This window comes from Rhamphochromis sp. 'chilingali' (genome assembly GCF_963969265.1).
Source record: "Rhamphochromis sp. 'chilingali' genome assembly, chromosome: 14".
Classification (NCBI taxonomy): domain Eukaryota; kingdom Metazoa; phylum Chordata; class Actinopteri; order Cichliformes; family Cichlidae; genus Rhamphochromis; species Rhamphochromis sp. 'chilingali'.
Window position 1 is genome coordinate 30,809,971 of NC_137941.1, and position 22,427 is coordinate 30,832,397.

Consider the following 22,427-nt stretch of genomic DNA (forward strand, 5'->3'; position numbering starts at 1 on the left):
CATTGTTTCTGATGCTGTCACTACTGCTTAAAGAACTTGGAGCTGAGTGTATATCATGTAAACTGTGGTGCCGAGTCCAACAGTGTTCTAATGGAACTTTGCCGACTAGTTTGTGAACTGCATTTCTTTGAAGTCCATAACGTGGCCACAATTTATCCATCATTTTCGGTATAACTCGACCATATTTTATATACAGTTTATGTACAATTACAAAGAATTCCAGGGTGTACTGTGGTGTAATTTAAATCTGGCTCACAATTATAGACACAACCTGACATAACAAATCGATATACTTTATTTCACCTTCTTAAAAATACAGAGGAGTCTCTCACGATGCTGAATGGGGGGGTGTACCTCTGTGCTACTTTGCAGGAGTAGCACGTGGAGTGGGTCAAAAACTCGCTCCGGTGGGTAGTTTGTGGTAAATCTGTAACACAGGTGTCCTAAGGTGAGCTAAGGAGGACAGAACCCTCTGGGGAGGAGAAGGGTAAACACTTGCTTGGTCTTGATTTTCAGACTGTGAGAGGTTTCTTCCTGTTAAAAGGGAGTTTTTCCTTCCCACTCTCGCCAAGTGCTTGCTCAAAGAGGGGGCTATTTGATTGTTGGGGTTTTCTGTATTATTGTAGGGTCTGCCTGACAATATAAACCACCTTGAGGGGACTGTTATGATTTGGCGCTCCATAATTTAAAAAAAATTAATTGAATTAAATTGAAATGGTAAAGAAGACATTAAAGGATGCTAAATTAAAGAGTGCACTAACAGCCTGCACGATAAGTGAGCACTCTGTGTTCAATAAAGTCATGAAAAGTACAACAGTTTCCAGACAACAGTGTGTAATTGTGAAATAAATAATGATCAGTCACTCTGTATGAGAAATTAGTACAGAAATCCTGGTGATCCTAAAGAGTTCCCACTTTTCATTTTGCTGTATATGCAAAGACAGTTGTTCGTTTTTAAAAACTGCAATAACAATACGTCAATCTCTGCTGGTTCGGGTCCTTCACATAAAATCATTATACTGTCTCTTTTGATAAGATGCAAAGATGTTGTGTTTTCCAGGCAGCCTGTGTCCTTGACCTCTGCTTTGAAACAGAACGTGTGTGAAGCTTTGTGAAGGCGTCTTTTTTTACACATGCGTCTTTGTCTGTGTGTTTGAAGCTGCCACCTCAGCAGACCCTGCCTTTGATTGGCAGGTGCTCTCTGCATGACCCAGATGCTTTGATTGACAGAAAATAATGGAGACAGGAGCTTAGGGAGTATATGTGGGTGGATGCTAAGTTAAAACTGTGAGAGGTGACAGTAAAACAGAGTATGAGTAAAGAGTTGTAATAAAACTACCAAAACAGAAAAAGACTGTTAGAGCTTGGCATGTTTTCATTTGTACAACGCTTTTCCAAGAAAATTAAGTTCATAAAAGATGTTATTTTTTGTTTTTTTCCCTTGAAAGTAGATAAGTAGATGGTAATTTATTTGATACCATACCTCAGGGTCAAGGTCAAATTTTCTGAAAATATAAAGTTATGGATTAACTTGCTTAATCTCTCCCCAGAGCTGCTTGATTCAGCTGATTGTTGTGTTTGTAGCATGTCAAATATGTGTTACCAACAAGGAAATGGAAATGCATCTGGTGAAGAAACTATGCAACATCACCAAAACCTGCAATCTGCAAATATTTAATAACGAATGATATATCAATCGGGTTCTAATTACAGCAGATGAAAAGGTTTGGCTCATCATTCACCAAACTTCCGAACAGCTCAGCTCTTTATTTAGAGTCTTAAAAACAAAAAAAGTGTAAGAAAAACAATAGTTGCTCCTAGGACAGTGAGACCGATGTTTTCATGAAGATATCACATGTCAATTATCTCAAACGCACACACAGTGAGTTAAATGGATTGACCTTGGCACACACTGTATGTTTCTGGGTGGTAGTGCCCAGTTTTGTTTGGGTTTTTTTTTTCCCAGACAGCCTAACCCTCCGAATATCAAAGTAATTCAAATAGTCACAAAATTAAAAAAGTGGAAAACGTGATAATTAGACAATAATTATTTAGTGATTAATAATTAACAGTGAAATAGCAGTTAATTGAGAAGTCCTATATTTGCAGAATCTGGCAATTTCCATCATTTGTCCACATAGTTTGTTAAAGCTATCAGTAGTTTAGGATTAATCAATAACCACATTTTTTAAAAATGGGGTCTTTGCATTAAAAAAGAAAAGAGAGGACTTGTTTCAACCATCTCAAATGCCTCTTTTCTAAGCAAAATACCACAAATACATCGATCGTTTACTTTATCTGAGGTTCATTTTCCTAAAGGTCAGACATGCTGTTTGTTATGCCCCCAAACAAGAACGCTAGAACATAAAGTGGACTTGCTTGTAATGTGAGTCCACTTTGTTTCCCCTGGCTCCAGTCTCCATTTTGCACCCTGTCATGTACGTTAGAGTGCCCAGACTCTTTGGGGGATCAGAGTAGTTGTCATCTAACCCTCCAAATGATCCTCCATGCTCTGACTACCTCACTGTGCTCATTTTTAAGTAGTTTCATAGACACAGGCTCTCAGCTGTTTGCTGTCATTTTTGTGTAAATACTGACTCAAGCACACACGTGTGAAATCCAGACAAAAACTCATGCGTCAGCCCACACTGGCCTCGGCAATGTCTTCAAGGTTGTTTGTGAGATTTGCGCACTCTTTGGGACTAAAGATGAATAATTCATTGCTTAGATTGCTTTTTCATCTTCCTTGTTCCCCGTCTTTTGTGCATCCCTCCATTTACCTGCGGGCATGTTAATCACATAAAGAAAAGATCTCCTTGATGATGAGACAAAAAGCATCTGCTCAAATATCAGCTATGATTACACAGAGCTGAAGGATGAAGAATATTCTAGTTTTTCCCCGAGTGAAGGCAGAGCTGAATAAACATTTCATCTGTGCAAAAGTGGTTGAGGCACCAATTCATTTGCAGTATTATCACTCACAAAACCAAATGTAAAAAAGGTCAGTATATATGGGATCATTTACAGTCATTCAAGCCCTGTGGGGGTTTTTTAAGTAATATTTTGTGGGTCAGTAAAATTGCCTTTGAAACTGACCAAAGTGCCATCAGAGTGGGCCCTGAGTGCTCTCAGGGGTTTATTTTCTTATTGCGATCCCAGACTGCCAGATTCTGGCATCCTATTTTCATTTTGTGGTGTCCTGCAAATTAGGGCAGACATGAAAGACATGCATACAGCTCCTCCTCCCTCCCCCCACTTGGTAGGTCAGATCATAACCTGATTCACCTCACCCCCCGCTATGTGCCAATTGTGAGGCAGGAACCTGTGACCACCAGGACTGTTAGGAGGTGGTCAGAGGAGGCAATAGCGGAACTACAGGGCTGTTTCGAGGTGACCGACTGGGAAACACTCTGATGTCCTCGGCGTGAGGCTCACAATGGGCTTACTGAGTGTATCACAGGCTACATAACTTTCTGCACCGACTCCATTGTTCCAGCTCAGACTGTTCATTGTTACCCAAATAACAAGCCGTGGGTGACTAAGGACATCAAAGCCCTCCTCAACAACAAGAAGAGGGCTTTCAGAGGGGGCAACAAAGAGGAGGTGAGGAAGATCCAGGTGTTACTAAAGGACAAGATCAGAGAGGCTAAGGACAATTACAGGAGGAAGCTGGAGTGGAAACTCCAGCAGAACAGCATGAGAGAGGTGTGGAGGGGCATGAAGACCATCACTGGATTCAGGCCAACCAACAGCAGGGGAGCTGAGGGAGGTGAGAATAGAGCCGACGAGTTGAATCTGTTTTTCAATAGATTCGACACCACAGTGTCTGCTCCCACCCCCACAACCTCACCTGCAGTCAGCCTGGAATCCAGAGCCACACCACTGTGCCAGCCTCTCTCTTCACATGTTGCCTCCTGTGAGATTCCTGACACCCCTCCCCCACCCATCACCTTCACTCAATACCAGGTTGAGATGCAAATGAGGAGACTTCACTCAGGCAAGTCTGCTGGACCAGACGGAGTGAGTCCCCTTGTCCTCAAGACCTGTGCCCCCCAGCTGTGTGGAGTCTTTCATAAACTGTTTATGCTGAGTCTGAGTCTGCAGAGGGTCCCGGTGATGTGGAAGACATCATGCCTCGTCCCTGTACCAAAGACGCCTCGTCCCAGTGGCCCCCAGGATTACAGGCCCGTGGCACTGACCTCCCACATCATGAAGACCCTGGAAAGGCTCATCCTGGACCAGCTGCGACCCATAGTAAGACCACATCTGGATCCCCTTCAGTTCGCTTATCAGCCTCGTCTCGGAACAGAGGACGCCATCATCTACCTGCTCAATCGTGTCTACACCCATCTGGACCAGCCGGCGAGCACTGTGAGGGTCATGTTTTTTGACTTTTCCAGTGCTTTCAACACCATCAGGCCGACCCTCCTGGGTGATAAGTTAGCAGCGATGCAGGTGGATGCTTCTCTGGTGTCCTGGATTGTTGATTACCTGACAGGAAGACCACAATATGTACGTCTCCCACAGTGTGTGTCTGACAAGGTGATTAGCAACACAGGGGCACCACAGGGGACTGTCCTCTCCCCCTTCCTCTTCACCCTCTACACCACAGACTTCAGCCACTGCACAGAGACCTGCCATCTTCAGAAGTTTTCTGATGACTCTGCGGTGGTTGGATGCATCAGCAGGGATGATGAGACAGAGTACCGGGCTGTGGTCGACTCCTTTGTCACGTGGTGTGAGCAGAATCATCTGCAGCTCAACGTGGCAAAGACCAAGGAACTGATCGTGGACTTCAGGAAGACCAGGAAACGCTTGACCCCTGTTTCAATCCAGGGGGTCAGTGTTGACATTGTGGAGGACTATAAATACCTTGGAGTACACATTGACAATAAACTGGACTGGGCTAAAAACACCACAGCACTTTACAGGAAGGGCCAGAGTCGTCTCTATTTTTTGAGGCGACTGAGGTCCTTCAACATCTGCCAGAAAATGCTGAGGATTTTCTATGAGTCTGTTGTGGCCAGTGCGATCCTCTATGCTGTTGCATGCTGGGGGAGCAGGCTGAGGGTCGCAGATGCCAACAGACTTAATAAACTGATCCGTAAGGCCAGCAATGTTGTGGGGATGGAGCTGGACTCCCTCAAGGTGGTGTCGGAGAGGCGGATGCTGTCCAAGATAAAGACAATGTTGGATAACACCTCCCACCCACTCCATGACATGTTGGTCAGTCACAGGAGCTCGTTCAGTGAGAGACTGAGATTACCGAAAAGCACCACTGAACGACACAGGAAATCTTTCCTGCCTGTGGCCATCTCCCTGTACAACGCATCCACTTAACACACTGTTTGCTGCTACAACTACACATGTTTCTTTTCCAAATATTTATTTATAAGTGACTTATGTATGTATGTATGTATGTATATGTATATATTGTACTATTCTTAGTTAGCGTATTGTCTGTCTTGTCTTAATGTTGGTTTAAAATGGAGCACTGTAACAAAAAATAATTTCCCCCAGGGATCAATAAAGTATTCTGATTCTGATTCTGATTCTGAAAGCTGTGTAAACTTTGACAAGGACGATTGGGGACACTGAAATGTGAGCGCACACATCAGGGAGAGGGTAAACAAAATGGGACGAGAGAGGATGCACACTGCTGATATATTGTGGATGTAGAGAAGAAAAATGCCCAAGGTTTTGATTAAAAAAAATGCTTTTGATGCCATATGCTACACTCTGCCAAGGACTTTGAGGCAAAGTCAAAAAATAAATAATTCACTTTGGCTTTCTCATTTGTTTGGCTCTTGCTGCTTTTCCTCTTTTGCTCACGCGGTGACACTTGGAGCTTTCTTTGTGTCTCTCTCTCTGCAGATCACACGTCTGTTGGAGGACTCGGGGACAGTTTTTATGAGTACCTGCTGAAGGCTTGGCTCATGTCAGACAAGACTGACACAGAGGCTCGCAAGACCTACGATGACGCCATCGAGGTACAGCGTAGTGACTTATGCTGCAAAGTTAAAATACAGATTGTTTTCTTTTATGAAGAATCGTATACTGCATGCAGATGAGTCAGAGCTGTAACTGGAAATGTCAGCAGTTATTCTTTTTTAATAACCACAGAGTCCCCGCTGACCAGCTTCAGTATCCACCTTTGCAAAGGGAAGACATTGCTTTGTTTTCAAGTAAACTAGGAGTGGATTTAGTAGAAAGCAGATGTTAATGAAGCTGTCTACTCATCATTAAGAGTGTCAGAGACTGAGCAGAGCAGATGCTGCGGAGCAAAGGGTGAAGGATGTGGCTGGATTTCAAATGTGACCGTCACTGCTGCTTTAGTTTTCTTCTGTTTGACCCTCCACACCCTCAAGCAGTTGCCCTCAGTGTCAATGCCCCATTCAAACGGTGTAACCTTTTTCTGTCCACATACCAGTATTAATATTGTAATTCCTGTTTCCCACCTTATCTTGTTAAACACACTCATACACAGGCATGTTGTTACTGAAAACAAGCTGCTATATTCTACTTTTCTGGGTCTTCATCTTCTCTGAAATGTTGACACTTCCCATTAGAGCCTTTGCTGTTTCCACAATTGCACGCTCTCTCTTCCTGTAGGCCATCGAGCGCCACCTCGTACGCAAATCCAACGGTGGCCTAACATTCATTGGCGAGTGGAAGAATGGCCACTTGGAGAGGAAGATGGGCCACCTGGCCTGCTTCGCCGGAGGCATGTTTGCACTGGGCGCCGATGGCTCACCTGACGACAAGGCCGGACACTATTTGCAGCTAGGAGCTGAGATCGCGCACACCTGCCACGAATCCTATGACAGGACAGGTGAGGAAGCAGTGTGCTGCATACACAAACACAATATACACAAGCATACATGCTAGAGAAAAGTGATCACTGTCACTGTCTTTTTTTTTTTTAATGACTTTCTAATATCCTAAACATTTAATGTTGGTGTGGATCAGATGCTGACAGGTAGTGTTAAATAGTCTTAACTATATACGTTAGGAAAATGTTGAATGGGTGTCGTTATCCTCTACAGTAGATGTCAAAGGACACAGTCAGTTTCCCTCTTAGCACAGCCTGGTAGTGCTAGCATCACTGTCACTTGTCTCAAAGCTCCAGTTCTCCTGTAAACTCAGGCTAGCAGCATTAGCATTCAGGTCACCCACTGGAGGCAGGACTATAGCTCGGAAAATCACCCACTCCTGCTAGCAGATTGACAATTTCCATTTGACTTGATCCAATCGTTATTTATGGTTTAAGCAACTAATTTACAAATTGTTTAAAATATTTTACATACGTTCTGTATTTTAAGATCCAGTTACTCAAATGTTTTATATACACTGATACATTTTACACATAAAAAAAAAATCTTATCACCAGGCCCTGAGATTGCCCATGCAGTAAATCCATCTATAAAATCCTCCCAGTGACTCAACCAACAATTAATTCTGCTTGTCCTAATTGGAAACTATGCAGTTAGTAAAGTACCTGTTTTTCAGCTCTTTTTTTATTATTAATGCTTTATTTATTGCCATTTCCTGCGAGCATAATAAATATACTATTTACTTGACAGAGAGGAGAGGAGGGATTACCATGGCAACAAATGAAGATGGAGAAAGAGACAAATAAAGAATAGAAAGGGAGAGAGTCAGAATTTGATAGCTGTGGTCAGGCTGTCTAAAGTTGGCCTGTTTCTTAATAAGCAGCCATTAATGGGAGCTATTAAATGTGTGTGTCAACACATACGTATGCATGTCAGTGTGTTTAATCCGTTCAGGGACAGTCCTGTCACTATTTTGTCAGCCTCTGTAATTTTCCACTCAGGCTGTTAATGCCTATCACACTTCATTGGCAGAAAGCAGTGGTTGTAAAAAGAAGAAAAGCCTGTAAAATCAGTGGGTTGGGATGCTTTTTATTGCTTACACACAGGCACTATTTCATATTAAGACAAGCACGGAGCAAAAGATAATCTTTATCTCCTCTCTGTTTTTTTCATCCATTAATTATTTGATCACTCTTTTCCTTCCTCTCTCTGTTCTATCACATCCTTGATTCATTCCACTATTTTCTGGCTTTTTCTTCTTGTCCCTTTTGCCTCTTTTTCTTCTTCCAATGTTACCTTTACTCCCTTCTCTTCTACCTCCTGGCCTTTCCTTTACATTTCACCTTTCTTTCTCTGTCTTAAGTGCTGAAGCTCGGCCCAGAGGCCTTCAAGTTCGACAGCGGCCTGGAGGCGGTGGCTGTTCGGCAGAATGAGAAGTACTACATCCTGCGGCCGGAGGTCATCGAGACCTACTGGTACATGTGGAGGTTCACCCATGACCCCAAGTACCGACAGTGGGGCTGGGAAGCAGTACAGGTAAAGAGATTAGACTTTGTATAAATCTTAGTCTTGATTATCATTTTGATTAGATTTTAATACCTGCGGGCAGTTTTTAAAGACTTACTGGAGAGGATGTGGAACAAAATGTTTTTGCATTTTTAAATTGAGGCTTATCCTTGAAACAGGAATACAGTGAAAACGTGGAGTCCACATAGACACACAAACGTGCAAACAATTAGAAACGCTGTCCCTCAGGATTCATGCACGTGTTATTAATTTGAGAAGAGTCCTTTGTAGTGCATAGCGTGGTTCCTAATAAAAGACAACGGAAGACAAAATGAAACTCATTTTTTCTGTATCTGTTTGACTATACCAAAGATTTATGCAGCTTTCTCTTCCCGTTCTCATCTCAGGGGGACTAAATATTTTTGTTTTGTCAGCGTTTATTTTGCTCATGTCTCTGATAAGCACAAGGTGTCCTTTGGCACTGGTGCCTCGCAGCACTGTTCACAGCTCTGTTGGATGCAGACAATTAACAGCCAACTTTTGAAAATTGCTTTCAAAGTTGGACAAGTGGTTGAGTAACAGGTTTCCCAGCCAGAGGACAGCTTGTCTCGTTAACTGTCTTATTTGGAGCTGGAGCTGCTTTTCTTTTTCTTCTTTCTTCTTGTTTTTCATTTGCTCATTCATTACTGTCACCTTGTTTTTCTAGTTTAGTTCTCACTAATTTGGTGTCCTGGTCAGTAAGATTAGACTCTATTCTAGGCTTACTGATGACTCAAGCACTTTATCTGTCTCACATCTCTGGCCAATTTAGAATCACCACTTAACTGATCATGGACTGTGGAAAGTTAAGCGGTGCTAACGACTGCACCACTGGGCCGTTTATCTTTACAGGAGCATTTTGGGTCATTTATATAACATCAGTCTAATCAAAACGTATTTCCATGTCACTTTATTGACCTGCCATTGTCAGCCCTGTTTGTTGTGGAGACGGTGGTTACTGAACAGGCCAATCACAATAGTTGCTGCGTCGGCGCAATATGTAGTTACAGTTCAAGGGAGGTGACGTTGTAGGGCATGCCTATTCAACTACGAAGTTAGTTGGGCCAGATTTTCAAACCGAGGAATTTATCTGGGCCAGATGTTTTTTTTGAAGCCAGTAAGCAGCAGATCATGATCAATTTCAAACCCACACAACCGTACTGAAAAACAAGTATTTTTTTTATTCCTTTTCCCCTATAGATCTGGTGGTGACCTCTCACAAATGCACACCAAAAGGTCCATTTAAAAAAAAGGGAGCTATAACTAAACTATTTTTTGCACATTTGAAATAATAATAACAAAAAACATTTTGATAATTCCCTTTCAAATTAAAATAAATATTTCGCTGACCACTCACTTTTCCTGCCATGGATGGAGCCCCATCGGTCACAAGTATACAGACACGCTCATATCCAGACCATTTTCCTCAAAAAGAGCTGAAATCTTCTCAAACATTATTTCGCCAGCTGTGTGTCCCTCTAACGGTAGTAAACCGAGCAATTTCCCATCCAAAAAACGGACATATACGCACAACTGTGCATTATCAGTTCTGTCTGTGATCTCCTGCTATAGACATTACATCAGTTTTCTTCAGGTCATCTAACAGCATTTCAAACTCGTCTGACGCCAGAACTTCAATTCTACGAATATTTGAACTGTCCTACAGGAGTACGTTTTTAATAGCAGATGTCACACTCACTTTTCACCGCATCCACCACGGCCAGCATGCAGTATTTCACCGTTTCAGAATCTGTGAAAGGCCTTTTCTTCTTCGCCAAGAAGCAAACACGAAGGGAAGATGCTGCAGCTCTCTCTTGGGCTGTACAGGACCCTCACCATGGTAGTACAACTCCGGTTGTAAGATTATTAAACTCGGTAAAATGAATAAGTATTTGTCAGTCCTGGCAGGGTTAAACCGACAGTTTTCATTGTCAATTTTGCGCTTTTGGACTGAGAAAGACATGCTGTTGTCGCATCATATATTACGATGATTGTTTAATATGTTTACATCACGGTGCATTGTGGGTTAAATATTGCTAGGCTACTAGGAGTGTTGCATTCACAGTCTACACTACGCTGTAGGAATTTTTAATTTTTTAAAAATGAATTAATGAATTCATTTTTTGGGTTTTCTCTGTGTTTCTGCCAGGACCACAGGCAGGGCCACTCGCAGGTTGCTTCTGGGCCGCATTTGGCCCGCGGGCCGCCATTTGAATAGGCTTGTTGTAGGGTCTCAGATGGCTTGTGGTTGTGACATAGTTATGGTGTAGATTTCCCGCTGAAGCAAAAATCCCCAGTCAGGATGAGTGTTGTTACACACAGTGCCATACTTAATGCTTTGCTAGCAACCGTAAATTCTGGTGAAACAAACTTGGTAAAAATTACTGGAAGTTACCAGAGAAGAGTCTTGTTTCTCCTTTTACTGGTGGGCTCGCCAATAATGACGTCATGTGAAAGCTAATTGATGAAAATGAAAATGGACAAGAAAAGGAGTTGGTGGGAAGATGCAAGTTTACCAGCAACCGGTGTGAGAAGAACCGTGAGTGTCAGTGGTTGAGGCAGGTGACTGCAAATACTCATGAAGCAAACGGTACTGATTATCAAAGATGTTTCAAAGTTAGTTTTTAGTTAGGTTTGTTGAATTATTTTACGTTATTACGTTATTAACCAGATCTTTAATCTCAACTAAATGCTCCATTTTTCTCCAACTGTCTAGCTGTTCATTATGAACTAACAGTGCTCCCATTGCAGGGTTTTTTTTCTCCAGTTTTCTTTCTTTACTTAAATATTCTTTGCTTTGCGTCCATTAGAAAGTAAATAGCACATTGAAACAGTAAACAGAGCTTGTTTTTTGCAGTAGAAACCATATTTAACATCGACTTTTGAGTCAGAAGGTCAGACTGTGCTTTAGTATTAGTAGTAATTTGCCTCTCATCTAAAAGCAGGTAACCGACAGAATAAATGCGTCTTTTCAAACCATTTTCACCATGCCTGTGCTTTTAACAGAGCATCATCAGCAACCTATGGTAGACTGTTCTTTTAAGCTTTAAATATGTGAAATGAAAGCAGTGCAGGTCTCACCAAACTTCAAAGAGCACAATGAAGGGATTTAAATTGACATCTTGCAATTTTTGTACTGGTGGGATGTTTTGATATGTTATTAGATCTTCTTCCTTTGGTGCTTCAATATGGAAATGTGAGAGAAATGAAAGTGTCTCTATACATTTCACCCCTCTGTTCCACTTCTTCTGACAGAGGATTAAAGAGTTCACCCGCTATACGGGACTCGGTGCGTCTTCTATGTATAAATCTCTATTGGCCTGCTTGTCATCTTCAGCTACTGCTTTTTTCCCTCTTTACTTTTCTCTTTTGTCCTGCCAATCTTCTTGTCACCTTTTCTTTGTTTTTCTGACTGGGAGGAATTGTGTTCGAGCTCATGTTTCAGACAAATCTATTAGCAGGTGTGTTTATGAAGTGTGATTGTATTCAGTGTGTCTGACACTAAAGAGCTGGTGCTGAAAGGCTCATCTTTGCCTCTCTTTTAATAATGCATATACACCCTGCAATGCTAATAAATATGACAGCTTATTTACGTCGTACTGCCCTTGATCAAGAAGTTTTATTGATTCAAATATCCTGAAGTTTCAGTTAAGTTTTTGGTAACAGGTAAATAAACAGTGTTTTTGGTTAATTAGATTGTTTTGATTCGGTCTTGTGGTTGTGTCATATTTTAGATGAAAGGGGGGAAACTACAAACAAGCATGTAACAGCTTTCAGATATTGTGTAGCTTAAACCGAATTTCCCAGAGGAACCCACCCGAGGGATTAATAAAGTTTTATCTTATCTTAAAAAGTAGTTGAGCTGAAGTGTTCCTTGCCAATGGCAGGCTGGCGAACAGTTGGGGTTAGATCTGGAAATTGTGAATGCCAAAACATCATCATCCTCATCAAACCGCGACCCCCTCAAACTCTCTGGAGAAGACCATTGTTGTCCTGGAAGAGACCACTCCCACAAGATGGAAATGTGTCATCTTAAGATAAAAGTGATCACTCTGAACAAACTTGTGTTGATTTGCTGTGACCCTTCCCACTAATGGGTTAAGTGAGTGTCAGACATTAAGTGGGGAGAAACAGAACAACTGGGGGAACAACATTATTGCTCCTAATATGGTTTGTCTGAGAAGTGCACAGACCTGACAAAAACCAGTTATTTCCAAGGACAAACTATCCTAACTCAAGATGAGCTGTGCAAAATGTGCAGTGCAGTGGAGCCTTTATGTAAGAAAGGCCACACAGCCACTCCAAAAACACGTGGCCCAGTGTAGTAAAGCCAGGAAAGACTCAGCTGCACATCTACACTTAAAAGAGAAAGGACATGAAAACCGATGACAGAGGGGTAAAGGAGACATCTTTGTCCAGTGTAAACAACCATCAGTGAACAGTGTTGTGGTACCTATGACACCAGTTAGCAGCCACTATTGCCCAGTCTTGTGACTCCTTCCAAAGCAATTGAACCTCCCTTTACACTTTGACCCATGTGACCTTACTGACTGACACGATGACAGCATATGTCACTGACTCTCAGCACTACCCTCCAAGGTGACAACCCCACTTGGGATTAAAGACCTGGGATTGCCCATCAGCTGCCAGAACAGAAGAAGAGGTAAAACATCTTTTTGAATCTGAAAAAGAAGAAGAATCAAGTACTTAAGATCACCGTGACCTGGATGATTGAGAACCTGCACGGATAAGTGGACATGCAGCAAAAGAGAGCTGCCATCCCCTTTCTTTGTGTAGTGGTCAAGGATTTTCTCTGTATGTGGAACAAAATACTTTTACTTTGACAGATTTAAGCCTAATCATGAATGGTGATGTTTAGCAAGTGTTTTTAAACTATGTGTTGACTTTCTGCATGAAGTTTTTATGCTCTAAATTGCTCATTTTTATACGGTGTTGTGTTTTATACGTTGTTTTGGTTGTCATATCTTTTGCCCTTAGAGGCATCAGAAGTGTAATGAACTCTAAATATTATACACAGGCATTAACTTAGGCAACCAGCGCACATAGTGAGAGAGTCCTCAGTTTCTTTTCTGTTTGCATACTGAAACTCTTCCACTCTGTGTCAGCCCCATTCACTCAACCATACTTATCTGTTATTTCATGCTGCATGTTAATTGAGTATGTTAAATATGCACCTTCATAATAAACCTGAATCAATGCTTGTTAACAAAATACTGGAGTTTTCAGAACTACTTTCCACTCTCACTTTTCCTGTGTAAAAGCACCGCATGCTTAACACCTGTCTGGATTTTTTTATGTAGGGTGGTTTAAGAGCCATCTTTTATATCTAGTTTCTTTTTCATTTCGTGCTGACTTTTTGAGTTTCCGTTTCTTAGGCTACGTCCACACTAGCCCGGTCTGAAAACGCTCCGCGTCCACATTATCGTTTCAGTCGTTTTCACAGAGTTGTGCGTCCACATTGAAACGGCCGAAAACGCTTACATTCCAGTACTGCGCATGCGTGAAACGCAAGCAGATTCGGCCTGCCTCATTCCTGTCTGCCCTTTATTTACTTTCCGGCCCTTTGAAACGTTGCGGCAAAATGTGGAGGAAAAGCAGTTTTTTAAATGGACTAACAATGAGGTGGAGTTGTTGCTGCGAGTAACACAAAAGTACAAAGTTGCAAAAGCGAGTGAGAGTTAAAGAATTTGAAGAAAAGCTACCTGGAGCATGTACAGACTGATATTAATCTTTAATAGGGCTGTCAAAATTGAAAGCAAACAAAACAACTGCTGTATAACGCCCTCCGCTATCTTAGTTTAATTGGTCACTTGACTGCATCACATGACTAAATTGTGTCATCGTTTTCAAAAAGTCTCCGTTTTCGCTGTCCACACTGCGACGCAAAAGCACCGTTTTCAAATGTATGCGCTTTCGAGAGCCTTTTCAAAATGCTGCGTTCTCCTTGAGTGTCTCAGTGTGGACGGGAGGCCAAAACGGAGAAAGAACGATGCGTTTTCAAACGAAAACACACTAGTGTGGACGTAGCCTTAATATTTACACGTTGCCTGTATTTAACCATGTGTGTATCTTATTGCTTTTCTCACCTGTTTCTTTCTGACGTAACACCCCAGGCTTTCTCCTTCCTCACTCACCTTACTCTGTTCTTGTATTGCTCTCTTAATCCCAGCAACCACTCTTCACAAACACCTTTTCTGCTTGTTGCCTTAAAGTTCAGCTCCTCCTTTCCTCTTGCTCTGTCTCTCGCTCACATGCACACACACAGGCACACACACAGACACACACCCGTACCCCAGCTGCATCCATCTGGTACACCAAACCTGCCTCTGTTTGTCACGCTTCCTCTATTCACAGCAGCTATTAACATTGGCTGGCTTTTACATGTGTATGCGTGTGTGTGTTTGTGCATGCGTGTGCATGCAGAGGTGAAGCCCAGCTGCTGTTATGTGCAGTGTGTCCTCACTTGGCTGTGGCAGGAACACTGCTCCGCCTTGCACTCCATTCCCTACAGGTAGACTTTTTATCGGATAATTTATATAGCACAGATGGTGCTGAGGTACGTGGGTGTGTGTGTGTGTGTGTGTGTGTGTGTGTGTGTGTGTGTGTGTGTGTGTGTGTGTGTGTGTGTGTGTGTGTGTGTGTGTGTGTGTGGGTGCGCGCGCATGTGTCTTTTATGTTTGTGGGTGCAGATACCCCTACCATTGTGTAAAATATGAAAGAAAATTTCCAGACTGTTGAGTTTTAGCTCAAGTGTTTATGTGACTTGTGTTAAAATGTCTCTTTTAAGTGCCTGGACCTAATCTATGATACACTCTGGTTGTTATTATTGTGTTCGTGTGCCACACTGGCTGTTGCAGGGCACTGCAGTGCAGATCAGGAAGGGCAAAGTTTGCCGGACGCAGCAGCCCGTGAAAATCTGGAATTATGGTCCAAACTGACAGTGAAACGGTCACTCGAGGACAGGATAGAGAAACGTGTGTGTGTAGGTGAGAGTGAGAGAGGGGGGCAAACTGAAAGACAAGGACAGATATCACACTTTGAATTCCATGCACTGTCTGTGTCAATAAGACATGAGCAGAAACACCAATTTTCAGTGTCACAAATCAGTAGAGCGCGCAGGTAAGAATGGACTGTGTGTCGCCAGCTGGGTGATTGCTGCATTTCTAATGAGCTATTTCTGGTTTGTGTGTGCAGGCAGGGAAAGCACCTGCTCGCAAATGAGCCAAAACTGTTTGTAGTAGGGAATCATCCAGTTAAGCTGCCTGGAAAAGCATTGTGATACGTGGAATATGTGTTAGTCGCTGTTGTTTCGCGTCAATAGATGTGAATATTGAGAAGCAGGATTACAAAAGTGTGCTCTGTTTTCTAATCTGGATCGCTTTGTTCGATAGAAGGAATGAAAAGGAATTGATTTGCTGAGCGTGCTTGCTGAATCCACAAAAACAGGACTCATTAATAGCCCTGCGCTCAAGAGATTGATTTATAAATGCATAACTTGTGTAAGTTGAGCGTGATTAGAATGGAAATCAGAATCTGGCGACAGTTTAAACTCAAAGCGTTGACTGACTCAGCTGTCTGTGTGAGTCGCAGTGCACAATGCTCAGGTGTCAGATCATTTAATAGACCCGGTTCTCCTGCTGCTGTCGGCCCGGCTGCTCTCCGTGTTTGTTGTTTTGCGCTTGTTGAAACACTGACACATCACATCGTTCACAGTTGAAGAATCAGCGATAAACCCTCGAAAGTGAGCAAACGGGGGATTTACATCCCAACCACCTACGATTGTGCTGTCATTTTGTCCTGAAAGAACCGTGTGTCTCGAAAGGAATCGTGCACAAGCAAAAAAGAGAACAAAGACGTTTTTACCCCCCAAAAAAGAAAAAATATCTCCAGTTGAAACAGTAAATCTGCCTTCAGTAGAAATGTGCAGATGAAGGTGAAAAGAGCCTGATTAGAAGATTGTAAATACCCCTGTGGGATGGCCACAGGCTTTACTTCACCTTAAGAAAGCGTTTACTTTGTCATTGCACTCCAGCTCCCCACGGGTGAAGGATAACAGGAGCCAAATGAGTGTGTACCTTCATTATGAAACTGCTTTGTAAAAACAAAACACAAAAGTTGAATGAAGTATAAAGAACAGAAAGGCAGCAGTGTGGTAATCTGTTTTTTCCTCACATTTTGTGCAGCCGCTGCTTCCTGTATGTCACCGCAGGACACTCTCTAATCTGTCACACGCAAAGAAATTAATTACACCATGCTTTTTATAAGCATATTAAAATTGTACTCCCCTCCCCCCACCTTTCCTCCACTCTAATGCTTTCTCCTCATTTTGCTTTTCTGTCATGTAAACCTTCCCTCTACCATTTTCTCATTTCTGTCCACTTTTTTTCCTCTTTGTTCTGCCTTCATTTGTTTTCTGTCTCCTCAACTTCCTTGTTTCTGCTCTACACTTCATCCTACAACTTGCCTTCCATCTCTTTCTCATTCCTCTTCTGTTCCCCCTTCTACCTCTCATCCTCCCCCTGTCTCCCCGTCTTCTCCAGGCCATTGATAAGTACTGCAGGGTGAGTGGAGGTTTCTCGGGGGTGAAGGACGTCTACTCATCCAATCCAACCTATGACGACGTGCAGCAGAGCTTCTTCCTGGCTGAGACACTCAAGTAAGTTTGTCTTAATGGATCGATCAATTGGCAGAAGCTGTGAATAGTCAATATGCTTTTTAATTAATGATTCTTATGATTAATTCAGTGTGGGTGTGTGGGTGCTGACTGAGGGGGTTTACCAGAGAAAAGCGTTTGCAGTTATTTCAAACTATCTGTTAAACAGAAGTGGAAGAAGACAAAAGCAGTCAGTTTCTAACCCGATGTTTGTTTGTTTATTTATTAAAGTTTGCCCTAACAGAGCACTCATACATATTTGTAGATTAAGTATGTGGTCATTGTAGAAACATGTGCTGAGTGTTCATTCTCAGTTGCATCAACAGTCGCAATCACATTGAGTGAAGCTGCTGCAAAGTTTGCAGCATTTGTACAAACTCTTGTATTTGTGTTGCCTCAGAAATAGTTTGGTGCAGTGACTTGTCAATAACAATTTGCTGGCCAATGAGCATACCGTTAATAATGCTTCTTACTGATACTTTTAGTGCATCTGAAAAGTATTTGCATCACTTGTTCCACATTTGTCATGTAACGTCCTTATTCCAAAATGGATTCAATTCATTTTTCACCTCAAACTTCTACACAATATCCCATAATGACAGTGAAAAAGTTTGCTTGAAATTCTTGCAAACCTTTGCCCAATGTTTTATTGAACCACCTTTGGCACCAATTACAGCCTGAAGTCTTTTTGAGTATGATACACAAAGACATGCTGTAATAAGCTTAACACACCTATTTTTTGGCCAGTTTGGGGTTTTTTTTGGTTTTTTTGGCCCATTTTTTTTTTGGGGGGGGGGGGGGGGGGGCTATTTTCTCCCAGTCTTCTTTGCAGAACCGGTCAAGCTCCATCAGATTGGATGGGGAGCATCAATGCACAGCCATTTTTAGTTCCCCAAGAAGTTCAAGTCTGGGTTCTGGCTGGGCCACTCTGGGATATTCACAGAGTGCTCCTGATGCCACTCCTTTGTTATCTTGTCTGTGGGCTTACGTTCATTGTCCTGTTGGAAGGTGAACCTTTGCCCCAGTCAGAGCGCTCTAGAGCAGGTTATCATCAAGGATTTGTTTGCACTCATCTTTCCCTCGACTTCAACTAATCTCTCAGTTCCTGCTGCTGAAAAACATCCCAGCATGATGCTGTCACCACCATGCGTCACTGTAGGGATGGTATTGGCCAGGTGATGGGCAGTGATGAGCGTTTGATCTTTGTTTCCTCAGACCAGACGATTTTGCTTCTCGTGGTCTGAATCTTTCAGGTGACTTTTGGCAAACTCCAGGGGGGCTGTCATGTGGCTTTTACTGAGGAGTGGCTTCTGTCTGGCCACTCTACCATGCAGCACTGATTGGTGTAGTCCTCAGAAATGACTGTCCTTCTGGAAGGTTCTCCTCGCTTCACAGAAAAATGCTGGAGCTTTGTTAGAGAAACCATCAGGTTATTGGTCAGCTCCCTGACTAAGGCCCATCTACCCTGGTGGCTCAGATTAGTCAGGCGGCCAATTATTTAATTGTTTTTTATTTTAAATACATTTAAAAGATATTCAAGCAAACTTTTTTTCATCTTCTCAATAATGGGGATTTGTGTAGAATTTTGAGGTGAAAAATTAATTTTGGCGTGAGGCTGTAACATGAGAAAATGTGCAACAAGTGAGGCGCTGTGAATGCTTTCCAAATGCACTGCAGAGTGACCACTGAGGGCATGAACTCAACAGCAAAGTGTTTACAGAGGTCCAGGCAAACGGACACGTTCCCATAGACAGACGTCTTTTTGCAGCTACAGGTATTTATGCAGGTTAAAGGCACTAATTAGCTGGCTTCACTTTTCAGACTCAGAGGCTTCATCCAACGTTTGTTTACTGTCTATAGTGTGGACAAGAGAGACTCGCTGTTTTTGTTTGTTTGTTTTGCTCGTACACAAAGAACCAGTCATTTCACCAGGTTATTGTTGTGATTTCTTTTCTCTGGGGACAGTGAACAGGTGTCAGGATATTTTTACAGCCATACAAATAAATAAAGTCAGCTAACGTGAAGGGAAGCTGCCATGGCTCTGTGGCACATCATGGTCACTGATGGATGAAGGGAGAAGAGGCTCTCACTGAAGGCTCGTACGCAGTGGGAGAACTGAATACTGATGTAGCTCTCTGGTTCCCTCTGCTGGCTGCTCTTTGAATGCCATCTCCTCCTGACAATGTTCAGTATTTATAACCTGATGTAATTCAGTTGTGACTGTCACTCAGACAGCCTGACAGGCCAAAGAAAATCATAAAACAAAGCAAGCTCAGTTTTACTGCCGGTCCTGTCAGCTCTCGTGTTTACACGAAGCTATTTATCAGCTCTTCATTTGCAAGTATAACGGGTTTAAAATTAACACCCACAAAGCATCAGATGCCAATAAAATCCGTCTTTGGTATTGAAGTCGTTAAAGGTCGCACGCCACACTGTCTGCTAACTCTCTGAGAGGATGACATTTGAATGGCTCAGTGTTATGCAGACTTTGGTGTCTGTCTCTTCTCAATCTTTGTCTCTGCTGGCTTCAAGCCAGTCGCGTCAAAGCAATACAGCAGCTAAGTGTCAGCTAAGGCTGCTGATTGGCTGCCAGTCACGCTGATCGTCACACATATCCAGCGTCTGAGTTTATGTCAAGAATTTAGGAGCTAAGAAGTGAACAAGCAAGTTGAAATCTTTAAAAAAAATTAGATGAGAATTTAATTAATCTTAGATGTTAATGAAATTGAGAGCTTCTCAGTCACGGTGTAAACTGTGTTTAGGACGAGTTCCCGGCCTCCTGCAGTAAACTCTTATACTGCATATAGAGTTGTTCTGTGTATTTATTCAGGTTTCTCTCGCAACATGTGGAGCAGTTTGTGCTGTTCGGGTGTGATAATCATAATAATTGTTTTGGTTTTGTGGCTGTTTTTTGTCATGACAACAGATGTGAATCAACAGCTGTAAAAACACTAAATTAAACAGAGGTTTAGGATTTAAATTGTTGGTTTAAGCTGACACTTCCCACTTTGATATGACGAAGCTGTTGACATTATATTCACCTAACTCATGCAATTCTTTCTTCTTCCTCACCCCGTTACCCACCACCCCTCACACGTCCTTCCCCTTACCCGCATCCTCTCTCTCAGGTATCTGTACCTGCTGTTCTCCAGCGATGACCTGTTGCCCTTGGAGAACTGGGTTTTCAACACGGAGGCTCACCCACTGCCAGTCCTCCACCTGGGAAACATCACCCTGCCCGGCAGCGAGCCCGCTCAGCGGTAAACGGGCTGGCACTTTTTTTGTGCACCACGGCACCAGGGGCCTGTTTGCCTGCCTACCCAGAAAAACCCACCCACGAACACCAGACAAACTTACAATTCAGACTCTCAACTGATTTCTAACTGAGACCATCAACCCGGGGGGTGGGGAGAGACCACTACAGAGCGAGAGGACCTGTTACTTTACTCGCTCTACTTCTATGTTTTACTCTTTGACTCTGTCGATCTGTCTTCTCTGCTCGAATCTTAAGGATGGTGGGTGTGCTGCTCAGCCTCGTGTTTGGCTTGAATCGACTCTTTTTACTGAAGGACAGAGCTCCAAACCAGAGGCGTGATTAGCTTTTTTTTGTTATCACTTTTAGTCTTTATTTGAAGAAACTCCAATGCAGACTCAAGCTGACAGCTGACTATGAAGGATTACAAAAACACTTTGACACTTAAACTGATGAAAGTGTCATGTTTTGTTTTGTTTTGTTTTGTTTCCAAGCAGACAGACTTCAGGACTTTACAGGGTCTGTTAACACAACCGTTTTTTTCTTTCTTTTCCTTTTGGACAAATCAATATTGGGGACACAGGGTTGAATCACAGCCCTCAGCTTCTCCCACCCAAATCCACTTCCTGTTTAACCTCCATCGGATGAACTTCAACCCGGAACTGCTAGCAGATGGGCACATCATCAAAGCGAGGGCAGTTTGTGGCAGTGGTCACCGCCTCCTCTGATCCTCGGTTTTCAGAAAAACTGGCCATCATAAGTGGAAGAGTAATTAGACGGGGACTACAGGAGGCCTCCCCTTTTCTCACCACTCCACATGAGTCCTGATCCTCTTCCATGTAGAGACACAGCCGCAGCTTTCCCCTCCTTAAAAAAACGTTCTGCTGCTATAGGATTCAATGCTGCTTTTTCTTCTTTTTAAATCTCTGTCCTTCACATTTTCCCCCATCATCTCACAGCTTCTGTAAACCTTTGTCTCATCTTATTTTCCAGCTTTTCATCAATCAGGCACATTATGTTCAGGCCCTTACGTTTTGTGATGGGGTAACCATGCTTTATGTATAGGAATGTTTGTTTTGTGGTTAATATGAAACCTGGTGAAAATCATTTATTTGCATTTTTAATGGGAAGACTATGAAGAAGAGGTTGGTAGAGGAGTGGCACTGAGAAGGGTGAATAAATTTAGAATACCTTATGGTCTCCTGCTGGCATCCTATATCTACACCCACCCCACCTCATAAGTCGGATGCATCATTTGCCACCTAAATCTTTGCTTCAGTTTCATACTTAAAGCACATGTTTTGGTCGGACTCTTAAAAACATACATTTTTAAGGAATCAAACATGTTCCACTTGAGTTATTACACTACATGCACAATAAGCTATTCAGTTAATATTAGATCATAATACTTTCTGTATGCAGCTGCAGTTGTGTTACTTTATCAGAGTCAAACTTGTAAGTGCTGCCTGAGGTCAGGGACAAGCCTGAAGTTCCAGTATAGGGATGCGTTTGATTCCAGATGCACATCTTTTGCCCAGATTTTCGAGCCATTTTTCTCTGAGGTTTGAAAGTCACAGCAGGGCTCGTTCTGTACTCTGACTCGCGTCAAGATCTTGACCTTGTTTATGGAAGTTTGTGCAGCTCCGTTAGCAGCACAGCAGTGCCTCCAGTTATCACTCTTAACACAGCTCCTCGTGGTACATCTAATGCAGCGTGATGGATTTACTGCTCGGGTTGCTCAGATAATGTAATGCAGTCTGCAAAATAAAAAATAAATAAATAAAATGATATGTTGGGGGGAAAAAAGAATGATACAGTTCTCCCATGTGAATCTGACTAAAGGCTTTAAACGTTTGATGTGATCTGCTACTTTTAAGGGCCGTTCTCTGACTCATTAAAAAGTCCCAAAGGGCAGCAGACATGTGAGTAAGCTTGTCTCATATCATAGCAATGTTAGTGCAAGCGATTATCCGACACACAAGAACCAGATACCGCTCCTGTTTGGTTCATATGCGGAGCGTCTTAAAGACAACAGCAGTATTAAACATCACAGATTTGTTTAGATGCTTTAAAGAAAACTCATTTTACATGGTGGGCCACATGCAGCCCACTGTGATCTTAA

General features: G+C 42.6%; 1 protein-coding gene across 1 annotated transcript in view; it reads left to right on the plus strand.

The window, feature by feature from the left end:
• The window catches only part of man1a2 (mannosidase, alpha, class 1A, member 2), a 176,831-nt gene extending 156,123 nt beyond the window's left edge, over positions 1–20,708 (plus strand). Inside the window, exons 10-14 of the mRNA XM_080902403.1 lie at positions 5,875–5,990; positions 6,613–6,832; positions 8,197–8,369; positions 16,940–17,055; positions 20,181–20,708. Coding sequence (XP_080758529.1) covers positions 5,875–5,990; positions 6,613–6,832; positions 8,197–8,369; positions 16,940–17,055; positions 20,181–20,316 — 761 coding nt within the window. The 3' untranslated portion in view covers positions 20,317–20,708. The remainder of the gene's footprint in view (positions 1–5,874; positions 5,991–6,612; positions 6,833–8,196; positions 8,370–16,939; positions 17,056–20,180) is intronic.
• Positions 20,709–22,427: the final 1,719 nt, after the last annotated feature.